This window comes from Parasteatoda tepidariorum, chromosome 3, assembly GCF_043381705.1.
Source record: "Parasteatoda tepidariorum isolate YZ-2023 chromosome 3, CAS_Ptep_4.0, whole genome shotgun sequence".
Lineage (NCBI taxonomy): Eukaryota > Metazoa > Arthropoda > Arachnida > Araneae > Theridiidae > Parasteatoda > Parasteatoda tepidariorum.
This window is the reverse complement of record NC_092206.1, coordinates 76095438-76120030: the sequence shown is the minus strand read 5'-3', so window position 1 is coordinate 76120030 and position 24593 is coordinate 76095438. Positions and strand designations below refer to the sequence as shown.

Sequence of the window (24593 nt, the reverse complement as noted above, 5' to 3'; positions counted from 1 at the left end):
TATATATATATTTCTGTTCTTCCCTTGAAATTTGTTTTGAGACTCGAGCAATTTTTTTTTCAGATCAAGGTGGAACGTGAAATGGGGCGAAATAGTTGCAGTCTGTAGATAGTGACAGTCGATATTCAATTGCAACCAATGAGGAGAGAGTGCGAGACTGTAAGAGCGATGCTCTTCCGCTGTTTGAACTCGGGCGATCAACTGTGATGTAGTCGGCGAGAATAGACTGTGATTTTAAATAATAAGTATTATATACGACACTTTAAGAAATAATAAATAAATAAAAATGTTCTCACATGATCATTATCCCAGATTTCTCTTCCTTCTTCAAGATCAAATACCTATGAAACGTACATAAAATTATAAAATAGTTTATTTATTTTCAGTTTCTTTTAAAATTTTTACTATTACCTATTAAACTCCTTTATAATTTATTGTTTCAAAAAGAAAAAAAAATAGCAAGAACGTTTAAAAAAACTCCACTTATACTATACAGCAGTGCTCTCCAACCTTTTTATAGCCCTGGACAGGCCAATGCTTGATAACTTCACTGCGGTCAGCTGAAGGAGAGGAGTGAGACGTCGATTATTTATGTTTTAGAACTTCGGTTTAATTGCATTCAAACCTGAATTAAAAAAAAAACTACAATTACGTTGGTATTTGTGTGGCTTGAGATGACGTCTCTCAGCTCCCAGTTAATTTCACGTCCATGGGAAGTGGTAAAAATCCGAGAGAAATACATCATCACCTTAAATAAAGTGAAAGTAATTTAGGCAGTTCGGTACTATTTGATCCACGAACCGGTACCCGCCTCAAGCCCGGGTGTTGAATATCACTTTCTACACTCTATTTACCAGTCGATTTATGAATAAACAATGACACTTGCAGTTACGGACACAAATTTAAGGGTAGATTCGAATCCCTGTTTACATTGTTAATAGCCTGACTAACGAATTTTTTGTTTAAATTATTTCATTTTCAAATTTTCTATTAGGGTTAACATTAAACCATAGTTTCAGTTCAAAAGATCCTGTTTCTAAGTATTTTATAACCGTCGTTGAACAGCCGATCCAATTTTTGGGTTTACGACTACTAATGTTCAACTCCGCAGACTTATAATTTTGAACCCAACCCAGAAGGCAAGGGAACTCCTGGATCAAGTATTGGGAGAAATTTGTCTTCGTGGAGGACATTTTGATGGAACTAACCTTTGCGTTACATGAAGAGGAAGACTACGAGAACCTACCACGGTTAGCCTTACGGCAAGGGGACTCTAACCCATGATCCGTCTACCACTGAGGATATTTCACGTCAGCACTGTGATCTGTGCAAGCCGGATGCGGAATTCGTATCCAGCAGCCATCGCCGGGATCGAACCCCGGTTCACCTCATTGGAAGGCGAACGCTCTATCTCCTGAGCCATCGCGGCTCTGTTTCGAAGTATTGGCTTTGTTGATATTCTTGATTAACCAAGACTGGAGCCTTTTCGATTATTTACTAAGCATGAAGATTTGTTGCTAACTTGTATCGCATTGATCTTCCTTCTGAAGCAGCCTGCGTTATGTGCGACTAAAACTTTCGCATAGATAAGTATATGTCATATACATACAGGCAATGTCATACATGCTGGGCATGTCATATACATACAGGTGATGTCATTGTTATCACTTTTGTGTAGATTCTCCCCGTGGAAATTTATGAAATAAGGAGCTTTTAGACATTAGAAGGAGATTCTCAGAGTTATAACTTTTCGCTTTCTCTTAAACTTCGTTTTGTTAATTATTATAGAAACTTATTATTAAATATGCAATATATATTATATTTTAAATGTGTACATAGCATAATACTAACTTGTTCTTTCCTAATAAATTATTAAGTGCACAAAAGTTTTAAAAATCGTATTATTTCCTTGTGGTTGTTAATTTTGAAATTTGTTTTTATAAATTTAAATTATTTAATTTATTTTTAAAAATAAAAGAATTATCTGAAATAAATAGCAAAATCGTAAAATTATTTAAAATTAAATTATAATATTTTTTGTTATTCAATACTACTAGTAATATTACATAATAAGAAATTTTCAAATATGGAGGATCTATTATTTTTGAAACACACATTGAAATTAAAAAAAATATTCTTCAATATCTATGAAAAGTATTCATTATTTAATTTTTTATGCACATAATAGTATACAGAAAAAATATTACTTACAAGACAGACACGAGTTGATCCTACACTGTGGCTTACATTTTTAAAATTTTTGAAAAACACACATTCATTTCCAAAAGTTGAAATGATCGTAATATTTTATACTTATAAATAAATTCGTATTAAAACATATATNTAAGCAAAATATTAGAAATATAATATTTTCGTTTATAAAATTTGTTATTCCAGGAAAGACATAACATATTTTCTATAATCTAGTAATTAAATTTGTAATTAGTTTTTTATAATATATATATATATATATATATATATATAGTTATGGTGATATTTTTAACAAACCTTCTTCCATAAATATTATCAAAAGAATTTATTAACTATGAAAATGATATTAAGTACTTTACCCTATCTTCAAGCGCTTCAATTTCAGCAGAAGATGGACCTCCTGTAATTTCATTAAATGAAAAATAAATAAATAATGGAGCATTGTTATTAAAATATTTAGGTGAAATGTCTAAAAGATTTATTTTAATTTAAGTTCTCCGCCCATCGTATTTGAGAGCTCAAAATATTTGCCCGATTAAAAATTGAGAACTTGTAATTACTTTAAGTGCTGGCATAATTAAGTATCTTTCACCTTTGCTTCGTAAAGTGTTTACGTAATTTAAAATACATTAACTCTTTTTTATTCGTCAATATTATCGTTTTAATAGAAAATATGTTTTTTATTTTGAGACATATTTTGGATTGCGATATCTTTGCATAGATAAAATAATTATTTAAAGCTTTTTTATGATTAAAATAAATCTTATCTCTTTTCAAAATTTCAAAAATGAATATTTTCTGAACGATTTTAATAATTTTGATTGAAAAGAACTATTTGACGAATAAAAATAAGAGCTAGTTGAGTGATTTGGAGTCAATCATACTGTAAAAAATTCCGGATCAAATTACGCTATTAAGTACTGCCACTTCAGGAGCATCAACCGTAAAATCCGTTTTTACGTGAAGTATTATATCGTAATTTTTAAGTTAATATTTATTGTTATGTTGTTGTTATTGTCGGCCATTAAGGCAGAGGGGGAGCGATTGTTCTTGTTTTTCGGTGGCGCCATCTATGACCGAGAATTCGACTTCTGCCACACCCATAAGTCACACCCGTTAATAGGGCAGACCCATTCATTACATCCATTCATTCGTCCACAGATCGCAATTTTGACTTAAACCAGAGAACGATCAATACCCACAGAGGCAATGATTTGTTATGGGAGCATGGTGAACTTTGTGACCCGTCAGATTTAACGCGCACCAGTCACCATTTACACGGGGAGTTTTCGGACTGCTGGATTCGAACTCCCGTTTTCACAGACGTGAGTCCAGCGCCCTGCCTACCAGGCTATCCCAGTCATTAATATTTATTTAATTCGTGTTATACAGTGACTATATGATAATTATTACTGTAAAAAAATTCGGCATATCAAATTTTTTGTTCCGTAACATTTTCTGGTAAAGATGGATTTTACGTTAAAAAGCACCCGGACTCTGAGTGCCGGTACTTTTTACTGATCGGAAATTTAAGTGGTGTATAGGTGCTCTCTGTATAGTTGATACCCATTTGCTGATTATATGGTTAATACCCTAGCAACAAATACTACCAGCCGTGTTGGTGTCCTTTCCGGTTTTCTAGAATGTACTGTAAATGTTTTGTGTAAGTTTTAAATACTGAATTGTTTTTTTCAATTACTGCGTTTGAAAAATACAGCCCTTTTGTTCCAAAATTTGAAAACAAGATAATTGTTTCTAAGTATTGACATTGTTTTTAAAATAAAGTACGTTTTTTTTAAAAACATAATTAACTTTTGCGAAACCAAGCAAAAAAAATGCTTGTTGTACCACGAACGAATCTGGGTATTTTTCCTTGAATCAGTTCCAAGTTCAAGTCTCAGTATTATACCCTGAATACTTTTTTACTGTGTACTGAACCTTACATTGTAAGAAATTACGGTATAAAGTGCAGACACTTTGGATGCATAATCCTTAAAATTCATTTTACCGTAAAATATTAGACCATAACTTTTACAGTAATATTTATTTAATTAGAGTGATTTACTGATTTTACTGTAAAGTTACTATATATGATTTTTTTTTTGTTCCGTAACATGCTCCTGTAAAAGTGGATTTTACATAATTTTTACGTACTTTGATTCGAAATTTTTTACAACGCAAAATGACTGTTTTCTTGCAGTATAACATTTATGCATTACAATATAATATTATCGATATTATTTACAACAAGCAACTACATATTACTTAAAAATTATTATTAAATAGTCTTGGTTTATTGATGCCTTATATGTTTTCAAACATTTACATAATAAAGCCTTATTACTTGCCTGGTCTGCGTGCTTCCTGAAAAATAAAGAAAAAAAACTATTAATACAAATATTAACTTAATAATATTAGAAAACAGGAAATTTTAGAAAACATGGCTTTCTAATTTATTAGAGGTTTTAGGACTTTAAATTATTTTGTTAAGAACTACCGACGTCATTTTTAATTTCATTTACGTCTGAACTAAGAAACTACCTTACTTATTCCACCTGGAACATAAAGAATTCGTACGCCTTTGGCAACCATTTAAAGTATCATTTAATAAAATCAAAATAATTATTTTCAAAGAATTTCAAATGAAACAACCTATGCGCTCTCCTGTTGGTAGTTAAAAATTTCACCTATTATTTCGGATGGAGTTGATCTATAGTCTAGTTCAAATATATGGCAAACTTAATGTGGTGCTAAATAATAGCAAATTAATCGCGTTTAAGCTTGATGATAAAATATGATGCCCCTATTTCAGATATATTACTCAATTTAACACCTTATTAATTATGGTTAAATTTTCTCGATCGTTATTGTGGCTATTATGCTCCTTTTACACGAGGCCTGACATTTGGAAAATAAAGCCTTTTTGGTCTAACATTTGAAATCAGAATCCTTGTAGATAAGCACTAAAAAGACATTGTTTTTAAAATAAAGTACCAATTTTTGAAAAAAATATAATTAACTTTTGTTTGGCCTAACAAATTAAAAAAAATGCCTGTTGTACCTCGTTGAATCTCGGTAATGTACCTTGAACTGATTCAATGTCCAAGTCTCAATATTGTACCTTAAACGTTCCAACGCATGCATCAAGACCAGTTAGAACATATATGATTTATTGTAGAATTTACCAATCACAGTATGGAAAAATTTTGATGTTATAGGAAAAGCTATAAATATTCCAATTAAATATTATTTGGTATTATATTTATAATTAACTTGACATATTTTAGCTTATACAGGCTAACTTGAAAACTAAGTTTGAATTTGAATTTCATAAATATCCAAATTAAATCTACTGATATAGTGATTCAAACCACGTTTCTCATCTAGCAAGTTGGTGGAAGAAAGTAACATCTCACCCACTTGGAAGAGTGATTTGTCAGATCAAACTATAAAACTGTTGACTTCAGTTTATCTTAAAATGCTTAATATTTAAATTTTTTAAATGTTTAAAATCTCAAAATATTCAATGAATAAATTAGTTTATCTTCGCTACTGTCTGATGCTTCTTTAAGACCTTCCTAATGTAGTTTTGTGAAGACCCGGGCAAAGGTAAAGCCTGAAAGTTTGGATTGATAGAGTTGTCGCAAGAGGTTTGAATTGATAGAGTTGTCGTCATTTCCCCAATTGCCACGCTGACATATTTAAAACAAATGAGTATTATCCAAAGAGTATAATTTAATTGTTCGTATGATAATGCAAGTTACAACATTATATGTATTTCACTTTGGACTTATTTTCTTAATTGAAAAAGTTTTTTTTTCCCAAAAGAGGGCATGGTGAAATTCAGTTAAAAGAAAGGTTATTCTAATAGACAAACGTATAACGCATTACCCATAAAATTTTAGCGTTTTTTAAATTATTATTTTCTACGTAATAAAGGTTAAAATTTATCCAAGGGACAGTACCTTCCTTTTCTAATTCGTGCACATTGCTTGTTCCGTACGGAATAACAAATTAACAAATTTTCTGGTTAACAAATTTTTTAAAATAGGTGTTAAAAAAACTCGCATTAGTTGATCTAAAAAAAATTAAAAGATACAAATACTTCGTTTGCGCTATCATTTAAAAAATAAATTTAATGCCGAATAAGTTTTGAACTTCACAATTCACAAATATTATCGCTGTCTATTAGCTTCACGATAATCTGAAAGATATATTTCACACCAAAAATAGTGAACTATACTTTTCTCTATAGCCTGGTACAAAATTAGAACAAAGTTCAGAAAAAGTAAAATAAATAAAGAATGGAAAATAACTACATTAAAAAAATAAATGAACGAAAGAAAACTCACGTTTTTCTTAATCTTATCAACGAGCCAGTCAACAGTCTCATTTAGCTGCAATGGAAATAAAATATTATTGACTTTGTACAAATTTTATAACCTCACGTATATTGTGAACTATATAAATTTTTTTCTCCAATGCCCACTCGATTGACACTCGTCATTCGAGTATCAGTAGGGTAGATTTGTCTGCCACTCTTTAAAGGACACAATATTAGGTAGGCCAACGTTGCTCTCGCAGAAGGTCAGATAGTACTTAGAATAAAAGAGCATCCATGCCTTGTCTGGGATTCGGATCCTTAGACCTTTCTGATGTGAGGTCAGCTCTCTGATCACTACACAGTCTGTTCGGCATGTGAACTATTTTGTAGAAACTTCTAGATTTTTGATATTTAAAAATGCATTATAGAATACAAAGTGAGAATTTATATGATTTACAACTTAAAAAAAACTTTCACCTTTTTTAAAATTAAAATATAAAAAGAGATAAATATTAGTAAAAAAATATTGTTTTGTGAAATTGAAATTGTTTAAAGTTGTTTTATAATGGACAAAAAATAGTTATATTCAAAATATTTGTTTCAGAGGTATAAGGACTTTTGTCCGGTCTCCTAACTGAAATGGTGTCAGCCTATCTTCCAGATTGTGGGCTAACCCAGTTATTCGGAGATTAATATCGAAATTCCTCTAAAAAGAAGTCTATTATTCAGATTACTCACATACAATTTGCAGGAAAAAGCGCTCTTGTGTGATATTTTCACCTAAATTGCATTAGGGAACAATTTAACAGATCTTAGATACTTTCTTATCGCTAATTTCAAATCTGTAATCGATTTTCTTTCCAAGCACCAGTAGTTTTTTAAAATGAAATTTTTAGTCCAGTTTTTGTCGAAATAAACCAGTTTAAAAACGTTATTCATATAAATAGGTTGCATGAATGTTACGATCATCTGGATAAAAATTTCTTACCGATATCCAGAAATTATACGCCGCTAGGGCGTTTCATTATTATGAACTGTTCCTTCGTGTGCTTCTGAACAGGTCATAATAGGGAAGAACCTCTAGCCATGTGAGATGATATTTCCAGGCATGGGTTTCTATGAAATTTTAAACCTGATTATGTGCACTAATCCCTTAGAATTTACGAGACCCCTATTATATTAAACGTTTTTAAACAGGTGCATTTCGTCAAAAAATAGACTAAAAATGTCCTTAAAAATCTGTAGCTTTATGAGCAAGTCTAATTTCATATTTGAAATCCCCACACCATCAAGTATTTTATTTTATAACCATCTTTGATAAGCCGACACCATTTTGTGTTTACGACTACTAATATTTTGAACCCAATCCAGAAGACAATGGAACTTCTGGATCAAGTATTCGGACATTGCTTTTGTGAAAAACTTTTTGATTTAACCAACCAGCATTTGCGTTACACGGTGAAGAAAACCACGGAAACCTCCCTCGGTAAGCCTGACGACAAGGGAAGTCTAACCCATGATCCGTCTGTCACTGAGAATATTTTACGTCAGCAGTGTGGCCAGTGCGAGCCTAGTGCAGAATTCGTATCGATCAGCTATTTCTGGGAGTCGAACTTGAGTCACCTCATTGAAAGACGAACGCTCCATCCCCTGAGCCACCACTGCTCAATATCAAGTAATTCATAAATGCAACGAAAAATTCGTTCCCCAGTGTTATTATCTGTTTCAATGGAATGGTGTGTGGCCGGGATAGCCTGAATGAATGATCTGTGGATGAATGAGGGTCCCCCTATAAACGGATGTCTAAGAAGTCGAATTCTGAGGCCATAGATGGCGCCACTGGAAAACAAGAGCCCTCGCAGCCCTTGCCTTAATGGCGTACGACGACATCATTGGAATGGTGTATTTTAGGTAGTCTCATTTAACACAGGTTACATAAAAATGAAATATCTCACTCGCATGAGTCCTTCCTCCGTTTGTTCAAGTCTAACTTGTTGTTGTGCACTTTCCAAAGCAACTCTCGCTAGCTTCAGGTCTTCACGTTTTTTCGGGCTCTTTTCCTTCAACCCTGTTTCTTCAGGACGAGGTTCTGATTTCAAATCTGGTGTCAAATCTTTTGCTTCTGTTTTTTCGATTTCCTGATCCTGGGTTGATTCTGGAGTCTCTTCCTCTTCTGTTTTTACCTCCTTTTTAATCCTCTCGGTTTCTATGAATGTTGCATTTCTATAGATTACACTGTGAAACGTTCTTGCATTTATACAAATACCTGATCTTACCTAATTATTGCGTGGCGATTTTAAATCTGAAATTAGTTTTACTTGTAAAACTTTTAAAAATGATATTTATAATCTATTTTTTGACGAAATGTTCAAGTTTAAAAACGTTACATACAGTAAAGGGTGGCGTAAATGTTACAACTTTGCATTGACACCATACCTAGAAATTTCATCTTGCAGTGGTAGAGGCATTTTCCTGTTAACATTTGTTTCAGAATCACACGAAGAAACAGTTCATAATAGAGAAGTACCCCTAACAACGTATGACTGCATTTCTTGGCATGAGTTTCGAGCAATTTTAATCCTGATGGTGTGCCTTAACTGCCCTAAAAGTCCGTTGCAATATCTACGCAGCCCTCTGTTATATATAACGTTTTCAAGTTTGCAAAAATAGACTAAAATGTCATTAAAATTAAAAGCGAAAAGAAGCTAGAGCTTGGAGAGGGATACCGATTGTAGATTTGAAATCAGTGATACTAAAATAAAGATCTGTTGAAAAACTTTATGCAAAAGACAACAAAAATAAAATGTTTCCCACTGTTATTTATTCGTTATTTTTAACTGATATTTCTAAAAGTACAAGATGCTCAGTTGAAAGAATCTACTGTATTCATTTTGCAGCGAAGCAGGGAGATGTATTGAAATATCTCAATATATATTTTCCCGAAACCCAATTTTGAAATATATTTTCTTGACAAACATTTATACTATGTCTTACAATTAACACATCGAGCATAAGACAATTATCATCAATATTGTTATCTCAATCAGTTTCGAAAACAAGAATTATCGAATACACTGGCGTCTGAATAAAGTATAAAATAAGGCGTCAGCTGAAATCACGCGACAAAAGATTGAACCAAATTACCAGGCAAGCTAATCTTTGCTAAACTTGGTTACATGATAAAAAGGATGCAGCGTGAATGCAAAGTTACATAGCTTTACAGCATCTGTGATGAGAAAATCTGTTAATTTAAAAATTACAAAAATGAGGGTTATCATTTTATTTCTCCCAGATCTTTCGTTATCGATTTTCTACATAAAGAATTATCTTTCTCTCCTTTATAATATCGTTTGAAATAAAAAAAAAGTATAGATTCATACTGTTTCTACTTCTATGGTTTCTACTCCTATACTGTTCCCAATTGAATCCTATACTGTTCCCAATTGAATCCTATACTGTTCCCAATTTGAATCCTAGATTGTTCCTAATTGAATCCTTTACTGTTGCCGTTTGAATCCTATATTGTTTTCAATTGACACGCCTACATAAATATCAAATTTTTCTAATAAACATAAAATTATTTTTGCTCCAGTTGCTCATGAACAGTCAGAGAATTAACAATAGTGACAAATCAGTCAACAATGGAGGGGGGGACACGAACGAGGGACGATGATAGTTAGCTACATAGTTAACTTTATATGTGTTGTACATACTCTTCAAGTTTGTAATCACTGTGCTGAATCATTATGCATAATCACTATGTATATATTATTTTATTTTATAACCAGCGCTGAACAGCAGACTCAATTCTGAGTTTACGGCTATCAATGTTCAACTCTGTAGTCTTATAATTCTTAATCCAAACCAGTAGACAAGGGATTCCTGGATCAAGCATTGGGACAAAGTAGTTTTCGTGGAGGACTTTTCTGCTGAAACTAACCCGCGCTTACGTCATGGAGAGAAAAAACCTCCCACGGTTAGTACTGCTTCGTATCAACCAACCTTCACTGGGATTGAAACCTGGGTCGCTACAAAGTATACATTATTTTATTTTATAATCGTCACTAAACAGCCGACCTAATATTGAATTTACGATTTCCAATATTCATCTCCGTAGCCTTGTAATTTTAAACCCAATCCAGAAGACAATTCCTGGAACAAGTATTGGGAGAAATTTGCCTTTGAGTGGGACTTTTTTGATGGAACTATTTTCGTTACTTATAGAGGAAAACCTTCCGCGGTTAGCCTGGCAGGAATGGAACTCTAGCCCATGATCCGTCTGCCGCTGAAGATATTTAATGTCAGCACTTTGGACGGTGCGAGCCGAGTGTGGGATTTGTATCAACCAGCCACCATTGAGATTCGAACCTGAGTCACCTCAATATATGCATTATAAAATTACTATGTAAATGTTGAATCACTGTGTAAACACTGAATCACTATGTTTATACTGAATCTCTATGCATACTCTAATCACTTGACCTGTTGGCCATGAATACTCATTTTGATCTATTCCAGTTATTTCTTTTTTTTTTTTTCTTTGAAAAAAGATGTTTGGCTTCCAACTGATAAGCATTTAGTTACCTTCTTTCTCAGAGATGAGATTCGTCTGAGTTTCTTTCGATTCAAGAGACACTGATATGTTCGCTTCTGAACTTACTGATCTCCGTGACTCAGTTTGTTCGTCATGTTTCTCTGTCATACTAGAACCTGTCACACTACTTCTTCGAACATCCCCTTTTAGCTTGGCTTGCGTAAGGGCAGCTGCGGCATTCAGTGGACTCTGAATGTTGCACCAGGGTCTCGAATTTGTTAAGCCTAACTCCGATATCATAGCTTGTAGGACAGTGTGAAGAATGTTAAAGTTTACAACTCCCAGTTCCGGCACTTTCAAGGCTAAATCAACCAAATCAGGTAACGTAAAATTGTTGATGAGCATCGTGGATTATTTGTGATAGCGGAACTTACCTGAAAGAGAAATTTAATTTCTCTTAAATGTTTAAAATGAGAAAATGATATTTATTTATGTTAAACATCTATTTTATGAACTGCTATTTATTTAAACGTTTTCAGAATTACCTAATGCAGATTGTCCTAGAATTAACGAGAGAAGTAATTTTGATAGAAAATACAGTTTTTAACTAAAAATTTTGATATTTTTTGATTCATAGGAGATGCAATATCTATAAAATGGCATATCGAGTAAATTGCCACCAGGAGTTCACTGGAACGTTCGCATTTTTTGCAGTGATTTTAATGTTTTGCTTGCAAAAGTGTTGCTGAATTTCATTGAGCGCTTTATTTCTCCTTCAAGGAGAAGGAGGTTATGAATTTGTTTACATAAATTTTTGCTTTTTTTTTATAAAAGAAAAGGAAAATGTTTTACGACATGTTAAATCTCATGTCAATTTTGATAAACGAAATGAGAAAATACAAGTGTTACGACTGATTTAAAAGTTCTGGAATTGTTACTCAACAGTGAAAACACGTTGTTTCTTTTCATGTTGCTCTTTATTCTTAATGACCCAGAACGATCGGCAGCCCAATTGTTAATTCTATTTTCATTTGTAATATTTTACTGCACATATGGCAAAAAGAAATCTTATAATTCATACATTACGGAACATCCTTTATAAGTTTTAAAATCAGATTGTAGGATATCCACAATAAACTACTTAATTTCAATTATGACACTAAACATTAATTGTAATGATAAAACTTAGAATAATATGAATGTTACTTAATTAGATCTATTTTGGTCTATTTTCACGAAATAGTATATATACAAAGTTTCTAAAAAAGTTTTCACGTTTTTCGGTTAGCTGGGTGCAGCGAAAAGTCACCAAAAAATTTAAACTTCCGCCAACTTTTCATTATTATTTTTTGTTAAATTTTGTTTATTTCTTAAATACATAAAAATTAAATGAAATAAAAATTAAATAAAATAAGAACTAACTAAATAAAAATTAAATAAATTAATTAAAAATAAAATTTTAAAAAAAATAGTTGACTTTCATTGTGCTCGGTTTAACGAAAAGTACCAAAGTATTTTTCACCTAGAAAACGCAGTGAAAAAAAATATGCTTCAAAATTTCCTTTGGCATTATTTGGCGGCAATCATGTTTATTTGCTGTACTCTGCCAAATAAAATGGCGTTGGAAATATAGGATAATTAAAAATAATTAAAACGTGAAAAACATAAAAACATGAAATAACGTAAAACATAACATAGCAGAAACATAACATAAAAACATCAAATAACGTGAAACATATAATAACAAAAACATAACATAAAAACAGAACGAGATGTATCATAAAATACTCGGGTTACTATAAATGAAAAAGACTCACTCACGCGCACATATCCTGGTTACAGATTTAATGAAGTAGAAGCCATTTTTTTAAAAAAAGAATGTATTAACAACAAGAAACTATTTACGAAACATACTTCATTAAAAACTGATTTATGTTTAGAACCTAGTGCCTAGACTATAAACATATTTTCTTTTCTGGGTTTTTTGCACTGATTAAAAAAAAACCCAGACAAAATGGTTTTTTAATTTCTTTTCAAACTTAAAAAGTAATAAGACTGAAGCCCCTTCTAGTCTTCTATTTCAATCTTGAATATGATTACAGGAAGATCTAGCATAATTACAGATTTCGGCAAATAATACTTCTAATATAAATATTGCTTTATTTAAATTAATGAAACTATCGAAAAAATATTGTTCATAATAAATAAAAACATTTATTACCGTTTTACTTTGCGAAGTGATCGAATGAAGTGTTTACGTTTGTGGGTTCAATTCACATGCCAAGTTTTGTGTGCCAAGTTTTAACATTATAGATATACTTAAGCAAGCCATCAATTTTTTTAATGGTAAATTACATTTATTTCACTTGATGTGAAGTCAGTATGCCTTATACTGAATATGCTATGATGTCTAACTTAATGTATGTTTTTTTTTCTCTAAGAAACAGTTTCCACAAAATCATAAAAGCTTGAACATTTTAATGGTGTCTAAATGTACTACATTTTCACATATACTGAGGCGAAAACTTTGGGTATTTTTGCATATGTAAAAAGAAATAATTATAGAAAAATATGTGGCGTAACTACCACTATAAATATTAAATACCAATTCACTAGTATATAAGATATGTTAACTTGATTTTATCTTGAGGTACCTTTTGATAGATGTAAGTTGACATAGTCGATAATTAAATCTCCTTATTGGTGACCTGTGGACATGATATGACTTCTCCAGCATAAGTGGATGGTACGCATTAAACAGTTAATTTGCTTAAAATATTGCGCGCAAAAAAATAAATCCAGTGAAGTAAATAAAAGTCTCCCGGTCAATAAATATTGAAGAAAAAAAATAATGAGCTGTCTAATAAACAAAAATGAAGAAAAACTTTAATGAACAAAAATGATATAAATAAAAAAAAAAACGCAAAATGACTTTTCCCCCCATTCTGTTTCGAGTAAGCCAAGCCCGACAAGTATCAATTCTCTTAAGTGACACATTCTATATTCTTTAACAAAGATTCTTTCACAAAGATTTCAATTGTTTCACTATATACTTTTTTAATAATACAGAGACAGACACGTAGTCTTGTAGAATGTAAACAAACTAATTATGCATAAAAGTTGCCAGATACACAAAACATGATCACCTGGAGTTGACGCCATAGGTCGCATGTGCGGGTATCTGTGGCCTGCTTCTTTTTGAAGTGCAAGTTGCCAATTTCTACTATTCCTATTGCGGCATCTGCCGTTTCAGTCGGAATGCAGCTTGAGTTATGTGAATGCGAACTGTTAATGTTATTGCATGAACTGAAGTGAACATTCATTGATCGATTGTTCAAGCTTAGCGTCTCCTGCATGTGATATTTTACGTGCAACTAATATTATTTCAATATTTATATTTCTTATAAACATTTACATTTTTATGTAATAAAAATGTGATTGCCCTTTATTTCATTTCTTATTCATTTAACGCTACATATGCCTCACTATCAATAGAGGTGTCCAAGCGAGCTATTTGACCAATATAATTCAAGTAATCAGCCGTAATATTGTGATTATTAGTGGCTATGTGATTATTAAAAAAGCGTAGTCATGTGTGAATGATTGGCCTTCGGTAAACACCACTCTTCTTATTTATTGTTAGAGACCTATTTATGAAATGAAAACTATTTAGATGTTAGTGGTCACAAAATAATATTGAACTGAGTAAAATACAAAAAAAATATCATAATCTCACGAATATTCATTGAGGTAAGCTGGGTTAAAAACTATTTTGAATGCCGGGAATTGTTTTTTCGGTTCCCCTCGATTCTTTACCTATGATTTCTATAGAGTGGTAAATTTTTGCTTTGTGTTTTATGAGAAATCTAAAAATATATTTTAAGTATGGTAATTATGGAACATCTTGAACAATCTACACCCTTATACTCCTTTTTCCTTCGAATTAAAAGTAAAATTATTTTGAGAACACGCATTAAATTTTCTTTAAAGATCTGTTGTTAAAAAATGTGAGAATATTTTTGAACTTGCGCTTTGTAACAAAGTAGATTTTCATCAATTTGGAATATAAAGCGTAAAACTAATTTTTTAAGTATCGAAAAGAGTGATTCAATTGAAAATATTTCAATTCTCGAAGGCACATTTTGAAGCACAAAAATAGCCTTTGGTATAGCAGAGAAGATGTATAAGAAAACAAAACAATCTAGGCATCTGGGTTGAACATTAAACCAATGAATATGCTCAATTTTCATCTTAAATTATTTGCTAATTTGTCTTGGGGCGATCTTTAACAGCAATGAAAATCATTACTTATCATCTAATTTGCTGAGCGAGGAAGAGTTTTTAAATGGTTCTTAAGGCAACATTGTAGCTATTGTGCAAGACTCAGAACTTCAAGTGAGTTTACTGAAAGAGGCTTAAAAAAAAGCCAGTTTATGAGCAGTTAATGCCATTAGGATCATAAGAATATTTTGCTCCAGGGAGGACTCAATTTACTAGCATCGTATCATCTTTCCTTCTAATTACTCCAGCACCGGTAATAGAAAGTTTTCTTCCTTTTTTTATTTCCTAATTGGCCTAAATTGCTTATTTATTTATTTAAATAGACGCCATACTGGTGAAAGAAGGAAGGGAAAATGTTCGCCAACAATAATGGAGAATGTATCTTATTACTGTAATGCGTGTTTTCAGAAGAATGCAAAATGTTATGACTAGATTATTTTATGTATGATTCTATATATATTTATTCATTAATTCTTTTCAAATATTAGAAGAATCCATAAAGATAAATGCTATTTTCTACTCATTTTATTTATGCTTTACGATGAATTAATATTTTAGGTTTTTCTTTTCACTTCTCACTTTTAATACAATTAAATCAAATAAAGAGGTAAAAATACGAGATAAAGTTTTCCTAATAAAGTTAAAAAGGTGCTCGACTATGACTAAGTATTATTTGCATATAATTTATGGTAGATACTATGAAACGATTCGTAATAATCGACTTTTCCGGAACGCAGCCTAATAATGAAAGCTAAATCTGACAACTTTTAGAATTGGGTATTTGTAACTCTTGATGAAGTGAAGTGATCCTAACCATATGACTTAAATCCGATTGAACTGGGTACCTGTAAGGGACGTCACGCGTGTGTGTTGAACCTGATTGGCTTCTGAATTGACAATTGCTATGATTTACTTATGGTGATACAATACAATTGGATACTTGCCGGTATAAAATTGTAGGGCGTCATTGAAAAAAAATGCTCATTTTAGTTTTATTTGCTGTCTAATTTTTCTGCAACTAAATACTATGCGCAAAGCAATTAAAGGATATTGAGGTTGTGGATTGATCTCGCACTTGGAGAACTGTTTGAAAAATTGATACTTTTTTGACAAACGTGGTAGGCTATATGAGATAAACTTGTATTGCTCATTTTATTGCTCATTTGGGTACAAAAGGAAAATAATTGCAATTTGTGCATATGAGAGAAGCGAATTAAAAATGGGTGTTTCCTTAAGAGAAAATTATTTTTAGTAGGGATATGGCTTTCCCGAAAGGTCAGCAGCGTTGAACACCTTTGAGGCATCGAGTCAATGAGGTTATTAACGAGGGACTACGGTATTCTGTCTCACTCCTCCAGAAGAGCTCTTTCCAGTTCTTGGAGAGTTTGTGAGGGTGGTAGGCTTCTAGCAATTCGTCTGCCTAGAATGTCCCAAACACACTCGATTGGGCATATGTCCGGAGAATATGCTAGCCAATTCATTAGTATCCTTCTTCTAAAAGGAAATCATTCATCAAATTAGCATGTTGGGGCATGCGATTGTCGTCCATTAACATAAAGTCATCTTCAATTGCTGCAGCGTAAGTGATTACAATAGGTCTCAGGATCTCATCCCTATATCAGTGACCGGTCAGAGCCCCATTTCGAATGATCTGTGCTCCCATCAATGTAGATACCAGCATAGACCATCACTTCCCTACCTCCAAATCTTACAATTACGTGTACGAACGAACAATCTTACGTGTACGAACGAAGAATTGCCTCTAGTGTCACGTTCGAATCGTTCTAATGATCGGATCTTCACTTTCTAGGTCTCAATCTTCAAGGCTATTACCTCAAATATACAGTTAATCAATGCAGACGATATTTTAAATCATAAAATCAAACACAAAACGTACTTTCTCTGAAGAATTATACCTTCTTTCGAAGAATTAGGATTTTTGACTCGCAAAATAAAGGAGGTCCCCATAGTTTATTTAGGCAGCGATTCAAAATTTGGACCTCGTAATGCTAATTTCATTTTTTGCTTATTTTGCAGTAGGTCGAGAACTTTTTAAACGAATTGAAAATTGAAACGCACAAAATTATAAAATTCATTTATCCAAAGATAATGCCATGCAAAAATTAAATTTTAGTAAATATTTATTGTTATTTTATTTAATAATAGTCGAAAGAAATTTTAATTGTAAGATACTATACAAATTTATATATCATTTTAAAGTATATAATTTTACATGGAAAAATACAAAATTTGTGCGAAATCTGTTGAATAGTTGCTAAGAAATTGAATTTTAAAAACTTTGTTTAGTTAAATTTCGCTTTCTAAAAAACTATTCAACCGATTTTGCTCAAACTTTATGTTTTGCCATTCAAAATTACTTAATTGGAAAAAATGAAAAAAAATTTTCTTCCCTACAATTCAAAATTATTTCGACTATTATTAAATGAAACATTAAAATTAAAATATAACTGAAATAATTTTTTTTTCCATGGAATTACCTTTAAAGATCATTATCATTAGATCAAAAGTTATTCAGGGTATTCCGATTTTTTTTGGCACAGTATACAATAACTCTGAACAGTTCAGCAGCAACTACGAGCGATCTCATAAAATTCAGCTCAATTTTAAATGATATTATCAATACCTTGAAATTACGCTGCTAACTTAATAAGGTGTTAAATTGAACATGTTTCCCTTCAAGTCAAACTCGAGTGTTATTCTATTAAATTTAAGAACTTTGATTATATGGTTAATTAGCACCATATTAAGGTTGAATCAAAGTTGAGCTATATTATAGTTCAATATGTTCCGAAATTTGTCAAATTTTAGCACAATTTTGTGGTTTGGCCCTCTTTCCCATTTATACTAAAGGCTTTATTATTTTTATTTTTTTTAAAAAAAATAAGTAAAACAAAACTCTAATGTTAACTTACTGAGTCCATGATAACTTAATGTGTTTCAAATTTCCTTCTTATTCAGTAACTATTTAATATTTTTGAACATTTTATGTTTTATTATGCTTTGTTTGAAATATATTCTATTGAACATAGACAATGAATTTTAAATGTTTTCGTAGTAGGTATTTTAAAATTTTTTTCGAAGTTTCTATTTTACTTTTACATACCTCAAAATTTTAAATTCAATGTAACATAAAGTTTCATGTATGTTCGATATAAATGAATTCAACACAACACATTTCAATAAATGAAATGAAGTAAAAATACATTGAATAGTGTACCCTTCCAAAGGAATTAATTTTAGATCCCATAGGGGTTACACAATGTGAACCTGAAGTTTACTATGTATGTATAACTAAAATATTAACCTGAATATTAATTAGTTTCTGAATAAATAAGGAAACACCGGAAAGATAATTGTTAGAAATATAAATGCTCTATAGAAAAGTTCAATAAAATATATTTAAATAAATAAAATGAAGCAAAAGTTTTGCAAAAATGCTAATTAACTGACGGAATAAATAAAAGAAACGCTTGACATATCCGTTGGTTAAAATGAAGGAAGTAAAATCCCTATTTGGTCTCTTGTGAACCCTATTTTCTATTCAATTTAAAGAGAAAATAATTTTTTTAGTGTTAACTTAAAGTTTGAGTAAAGCATAAACTTGAAATGATACCAACCATGAAATTAAAATCTTGAAAAATATTATAACTTTGAAATTGCGCGTTGTAATCTAATCATAAAACCGAAACTTATTATCACGAAAAAATCCATTAATTTACTAGTTAGAACTTAAAAATATTTGAGTTAGTTTCAGAATTTAAAACTCTCCTTCTATTAAAAGCTCAAATTATATGATTAAATAGTTAATTACTATCTTAATTAGTTAATTTAACCTCTGGTTAAGATTTATTTTCATAGTGTAGAATCAATTTATTCAATCTCATTAAATATAAATTTTTAAAAAAAATTCCTCTTTTAAAGTAAAAAAGAAATAAAATGGCTAGACACGTAATATCTCGTTAAGATGTTGTCTCGGTAAACTTTGCTTTTATTTTGAAACAAAGCTCTTTTAGAAACAAAACTTGGATCAATATTATTGCTTAAGGCCGAAACATAGTATATTATTTAACGCTAGACAAGCAAGGCATGGATTGCATGAAGAGCCTGAGGCATTTTTACCTCTCAACTCGAAGCTCCAAGTTCGAAATCATTTTATCATGCACGTAAGCTCCAGATGTTTACTTCCCAAAACCGAAGCACAAATCTCACCATACAAAACTCTTCTCTGCAGAAAAGGATCATTTTTCGTTCGCCTCCTGACATTTAAGAAAGCAATCGAGACAAGATGAATTACTTTCAACTCTCCTAAAATACCTTTCAAATAAACAACGCTTAATTAAACTTTGATTTAATTTTTGGATGCGAAAAAGAGTGCTTTTTAGCGCACACTGGAGTTCTTGTTTTTCGTTTTTTAAACAACTTCATCTTTCGTTATTTAGTCTTGGCACGGAAACGAAGCTGATTTCGAAACAGTTTTGGCGCGGTAAGTAGAGAAGAGTTATGAAAAGGAGAATTTTTGAAATTAATCAGTCTTGCGTAGAATGGAATCGATTTTGAATCATGTCAAAGTATTGTAAAATTAAATTTACACGAATATTAGTTTGCTACTTCTTGAGCATGCTTCTTAGTAAAATTCTTTATTATTTGAGATTTTCTTTTGTTTATATGACAAAAGGTGTAGCAAAAAAGGTAAGAAGGATATACTCTTTGTGTGTGAGTAAATAAAAAATTTCCAATCTAAATATTTTACCCACCTTGGGATAATCTTCGTGAAGTACACTTTTAGAAAATTGGTTCAATATTAACAATATTAAGGAATTGAATAATATTAAGGTTATTTTGTACTCTTAGTATTTTTCTAGTTTGTAGCAATATTAATAAGGTGTTAAATTCAATTTTGCTTTGGCTTGAATTGAAGCTCAGTATCGAGTAATTAAGTTTTAAGGTAAACAATAATATAGTTCAACTTGGAACTATATTAAAGTTGCTGCAATTTTGAATGATAATATGGTTCAGTTGTCTAAAATTACTAACATTATAGACAGTAGTTTCCATGACATTGAGTATCCCGAATGATTTTGCCTTAATTTATTTCGATAAATTTTCCTTTTTTTTTACATCATGCAAGTTTCTCTTATCTGTAAAAAAGAATTATTTTTCGTTCGTCTCGGTGACATTTTAGAAAGCAAACCGAGACCGGATGAAATTCTTTCAACTCTCTTAAAATGCTTTTCAAATAAACAACGATTAATTAAACTTTGGTTTAATTTTGTGGTTGTAAAAAGGAATGATTTTTAGCTCGTATTGGATTTCTGGTTTTCACTTTTTAGCCAATTCATTTTTAGGTATTTAATTTTGGCATGGAAATTGAAGATATTTGAAACGTTTTGGAGCGGAAAATAGAGGATAGTGATGAAATGGAGTCAGTCTCTAATACAATAGAATCAATTTTAAATTATTTCAAAGTATCGTAAAATAAATTTACACAAATAGCAGCTTTTTCTAGGGAATCACCGTAAAAAAATCATTATTTATTTTCCGCATTTTCTTTTGTTTAAAAGACATAAGAGGTAAGTTTCAAAAATTCTGTAAAGAGGTTCCTTTCTAACTGTTTGTAGGAAACATTTGCTCTATAAGTATTTCTTCTCTTATGAGATATACCTTCTTCAAGTGGATACCAGATTAATGACAACGAAGTGTCATCAAAAATTTTCCCTCTTATAAGGGTTCACTTTTTTCTGATACATACTGATTCCAAAATATCGATTCACCATGAAATATATTTTTTTACTTCTCAAAGTTTACTTTTTTCAGGTAGATGCTAATTTCAGGACATCTAACCACAATCAACATTTCTCCTCACGCGGTTTACCATCTTTTGATGGATACTGGTTTCAAGATATCGATGTGTCATTATTTTTTTTGTTTCCGGGGACTTTTTCAGATAGATATTACTTTTACGACAAGGCTCCACCAAAATATTTTTCCCATGCGAGGATTTTTTTCTTACTGTGTTGGACTTTGTTGAGAGTAAATTAGACTGAATGTCACGTAGAACAAACTGAAAACTTAACTTTTATTTACATCAAAAAGAATATAAAAACAAGAAAGATGTTGCCAGCACAGAAAACTCAAACTATCTAACTAATCTCGAACTCAAACCTCAACATACTGTTCTTAGTTTTTCTAATACTGATCTTAAACAAAATTAACCTACACTTTAAATAACTTGTTACGGGACCAGAAGGTGAGGAAGTTTAAATATATACCATTATTTACAGCAATTTTTGCCCTTATAATTGGTTTCATTGTCTAAAAATCGTTTGAACTGATGGCTGGTTTCGATAGAAATGATGAAAGCATCTTATTTTTTAATTCAATAAATGTCCTTTTTTGCAGTAACTTATTCTTAAATTTAACACTAGTACATGGTATGGGGTGGTTCCTAGAACAGCACACGTCATGGCGATGTTTTTAAATCTCGTCAAACTAGGTTTCAGTAAGATATTTTGAGGAGATTATTTTGAACGTCTGATCACACCACCAAAATTCGTAAACCTGATTTGTTATTTGTTATGTATACCTACGGGAAAGTTGGATTTCGTTAGAAAAGAGGTAAAAGGGTTTATTTCTTTGCCATTTATGCTTCTGATCTCATGTTGCTAGAATCATGGTTGTTATTTCATTTTTTAACAGTTATTTCACTTATTACCATTACATTATCACATTTTATTTAATTTTTTGGTGCGGAACCGGTTAAAAATGGCGAGGGAATAAATTTGTAATAGTTTAAATTGTTTTGTTTTTTTAAATTAACAAGCAACGTTGATCCCAGTAATAATCACCAACTTGGCGAGATTTCAAAAAGTCGCCAAGAAGTGGACTATTCTAGGATTTAACCATGGCATTCGAATTTGTGAGATCAAATCTGTATTATACAATAAAAATTTTCGAGTTAGACCAACACCTCCTGGAAGTAGTAAAGGCCTCAGCACGGATCAATTTAGTAGTCCGATGTGACGAAGTTAACTGCGCAGTAGTCGAAAAATATGGAAGATGTCATTACGTTAGGGGTACTAAGTTGCGCAGTGGTTGAAAATACAAAATATGTCATTACGTTTGGACTACTAAGGGATATTTATGGTAACCCGTGCTGAGGCCTACTCTTTTCTAGGAGGTGTTGGTTAGACTCTATTTTAAAGTACGCTTTGAATTATCGCCAATTCGGTCATCAGAATGAGCGATGTTGTTTCACTTATGACAACTTGCCCAGAAAGCTCTGAGTGAGGTAAGTCAATATTTCCTTCTTTACTGAGCTTATTAAATAGTATGTATTTTCATTTTCACTATACTTCCCTGTTTTTTTCTTTGATAAAAAACTTTTTGCTTGGATAATATATTTTTTATGTTTTAACTGTGCTTTTTTTTCACTGCAATTTTACTTGGCAGAGCGTTTTATTTCGTATGTTAACACAATTAGAGATCAATAAACTGCCGGTTGGCTTTCGTCAAGGCTCGCCTTCAATCATATTTTTTAATCAAGTGCTGTAAATGTTCATTTAAATTTTCATTTAACAATATACTTAAAGAAACAAACTTGAATGCAAAGCAATCCAAGCGATTTGCAAGCGTAGGAGCTGAGTATTGAATCAAAAAAAGTAAAAGACTGAAAATATAAAGTTTTGACCTTAACGGCAGATATTATCTAAGTTTAGTTAAGATTTCATTAATAAAAGAATATCTTATGTCAAGGAATAATAATTTGGCTTGCTTTTATTTAGAATGGTTAAAGGGTACGCACAAGAAAGTATTTTAAACATTTGGAAATAAGGATAATAAACGAAGCACATGCGCAAAACTAATGGATTATATCTTCTCATGGATGCACAAATAATTCGCAGCACCCATGTGTTCTTTTTATCCCTAGATGTCTCTTCTCAAAACAATTTTCTAAAAGTTTCGTTAGTGTCAAGCGTTTCTTAGATTTCTTAATATTAAATCTAAAAAAAAAATCAAATCGACGAATAATATTTGTTGAGTTACAATGGATAAGAAAAATATGAGACATTTAAGATTTTATTTACATTGTAAATACTTTAAGCTTATTTCGAAGTAGTTACATCATGACTATATCTGTAATTCGTTAACCAAAACGACTTTTGTTCTAAACAGAACGCTGCATGAAAAAGAATGCAAGTTCCCTTCGAATAAATACACAACGTAAATATTTGAAGATGGTGTTTAGTCATCAAAACATATTTACTCTAGAAGCATTAATTTGAGATTATACTTATATTAGAGAACAAAAAAGTACCTAATTTCTAGATCAAAATTCACCAAGAGTTCTTTTTTTATGCGCAAACAAAATTGCGCCATGTTTGGAGAAGGGAAATTTAATTTTCTTTTGCAAAAGCCTGTTTACTTCTCAACTAACGTTTCTATTCCACTAATCCACGTCATTTTAATTAAGGAACTTAATTAAAGTCTGTTCAATTTGTCGATTAAAAGAATCCTAATTACAATTTGGTTGGAGGTTGATATAATTTTCTGCTTTCGGCATGTAACAGGAGGAAAAGAAAAAAAACCTGGGAAGATTCAAGCTCGGTTGAACATTTGTGAGTTGGTAAATTCTTGAACGGGTTAGCAATTTATTGCCACGCATATGTGGAAAATTATATAGAGCTGAACTTTAATCAGATGCAAATATTTAAGTCGTATCACTATTTAAAATAGAACGAGAAGTTATTTTGGAATTTAAAAGAATCAAGAGAATATTAGTTTTAAAACATTTAACCGCTTACTTGCCTTCAGAACTCTCCGAGATAAAATTCTCACTTTTGACAATTCAGAATTCTTGAACATATTTCATTCTTTCTTTAGCAATAATTCCGACTCAAAATCACGTGATTTTTGACAAAACGTGAACTTCAAAATGTTTGATGAAACAGTTTCCTTTTTCGTATTTTATCCTAGGGCAATCTATTTATTTAAATGGTCTGTTACTAAATACTAGGTAAAAATATGATAAGATTGTATTACCAAAAGGTTATATTGTTCTTTTAATTTACCTGCAAGTGACGACACTGTGTGCATCGATCCTAATTGGTTGTCAAAACGTGTCATTAGTCTGAGTTAGAAAATGTTCTTTTCATTCTATTTTGAGTGAGGCTAACCCGTCAAATATGAATTCACTAAAGTAACACATTCTACATTCCTTCAAAG

The 24593-nt window shown here is 31.3% G+C and overlaps 1 protein-coding gene across 1 annotated transcript in view; it reads right to left on the bottom strand.

The window, feature by feature from the left end:
* The window catches only part of LOC107453111 (golgin subfamily A member 4-like), a 52436-nt gene extending 40939 nt beyond the window's left edge, over positions 1 to 11497 (bottom strand). Inside the window, exons 1-5 of the mRNA XM_071179234.1 lie at positions 11120 to 11497; positions 8491 to 8741; positions 6564 to 6608; positions 4560 to 4575; positions 2571 to 2611 (exon numbers count right to left, since the gene is read on the bottom strand). Of these exons, the coding sequence (XP_071035335.1) occupies positions 2571 to 2611; positions 4560 to 4575; positions 6564 to 6608; positions 8491 to 8741; positions 11120 to 11474 (708 nt within the window). The 5' untranslated portion in view covers positions 11475 to 11497. The remainder of the gene's footprint in view (positions 1 to 2570; positions 2612 to 4559; positions 4576 to 6563; positions 6609 to 8490; positions 8742 to 11119) is intronic.
* Between the last annotated feature and the right edge of the window lie 13096 nt (positions 11498 to 24593).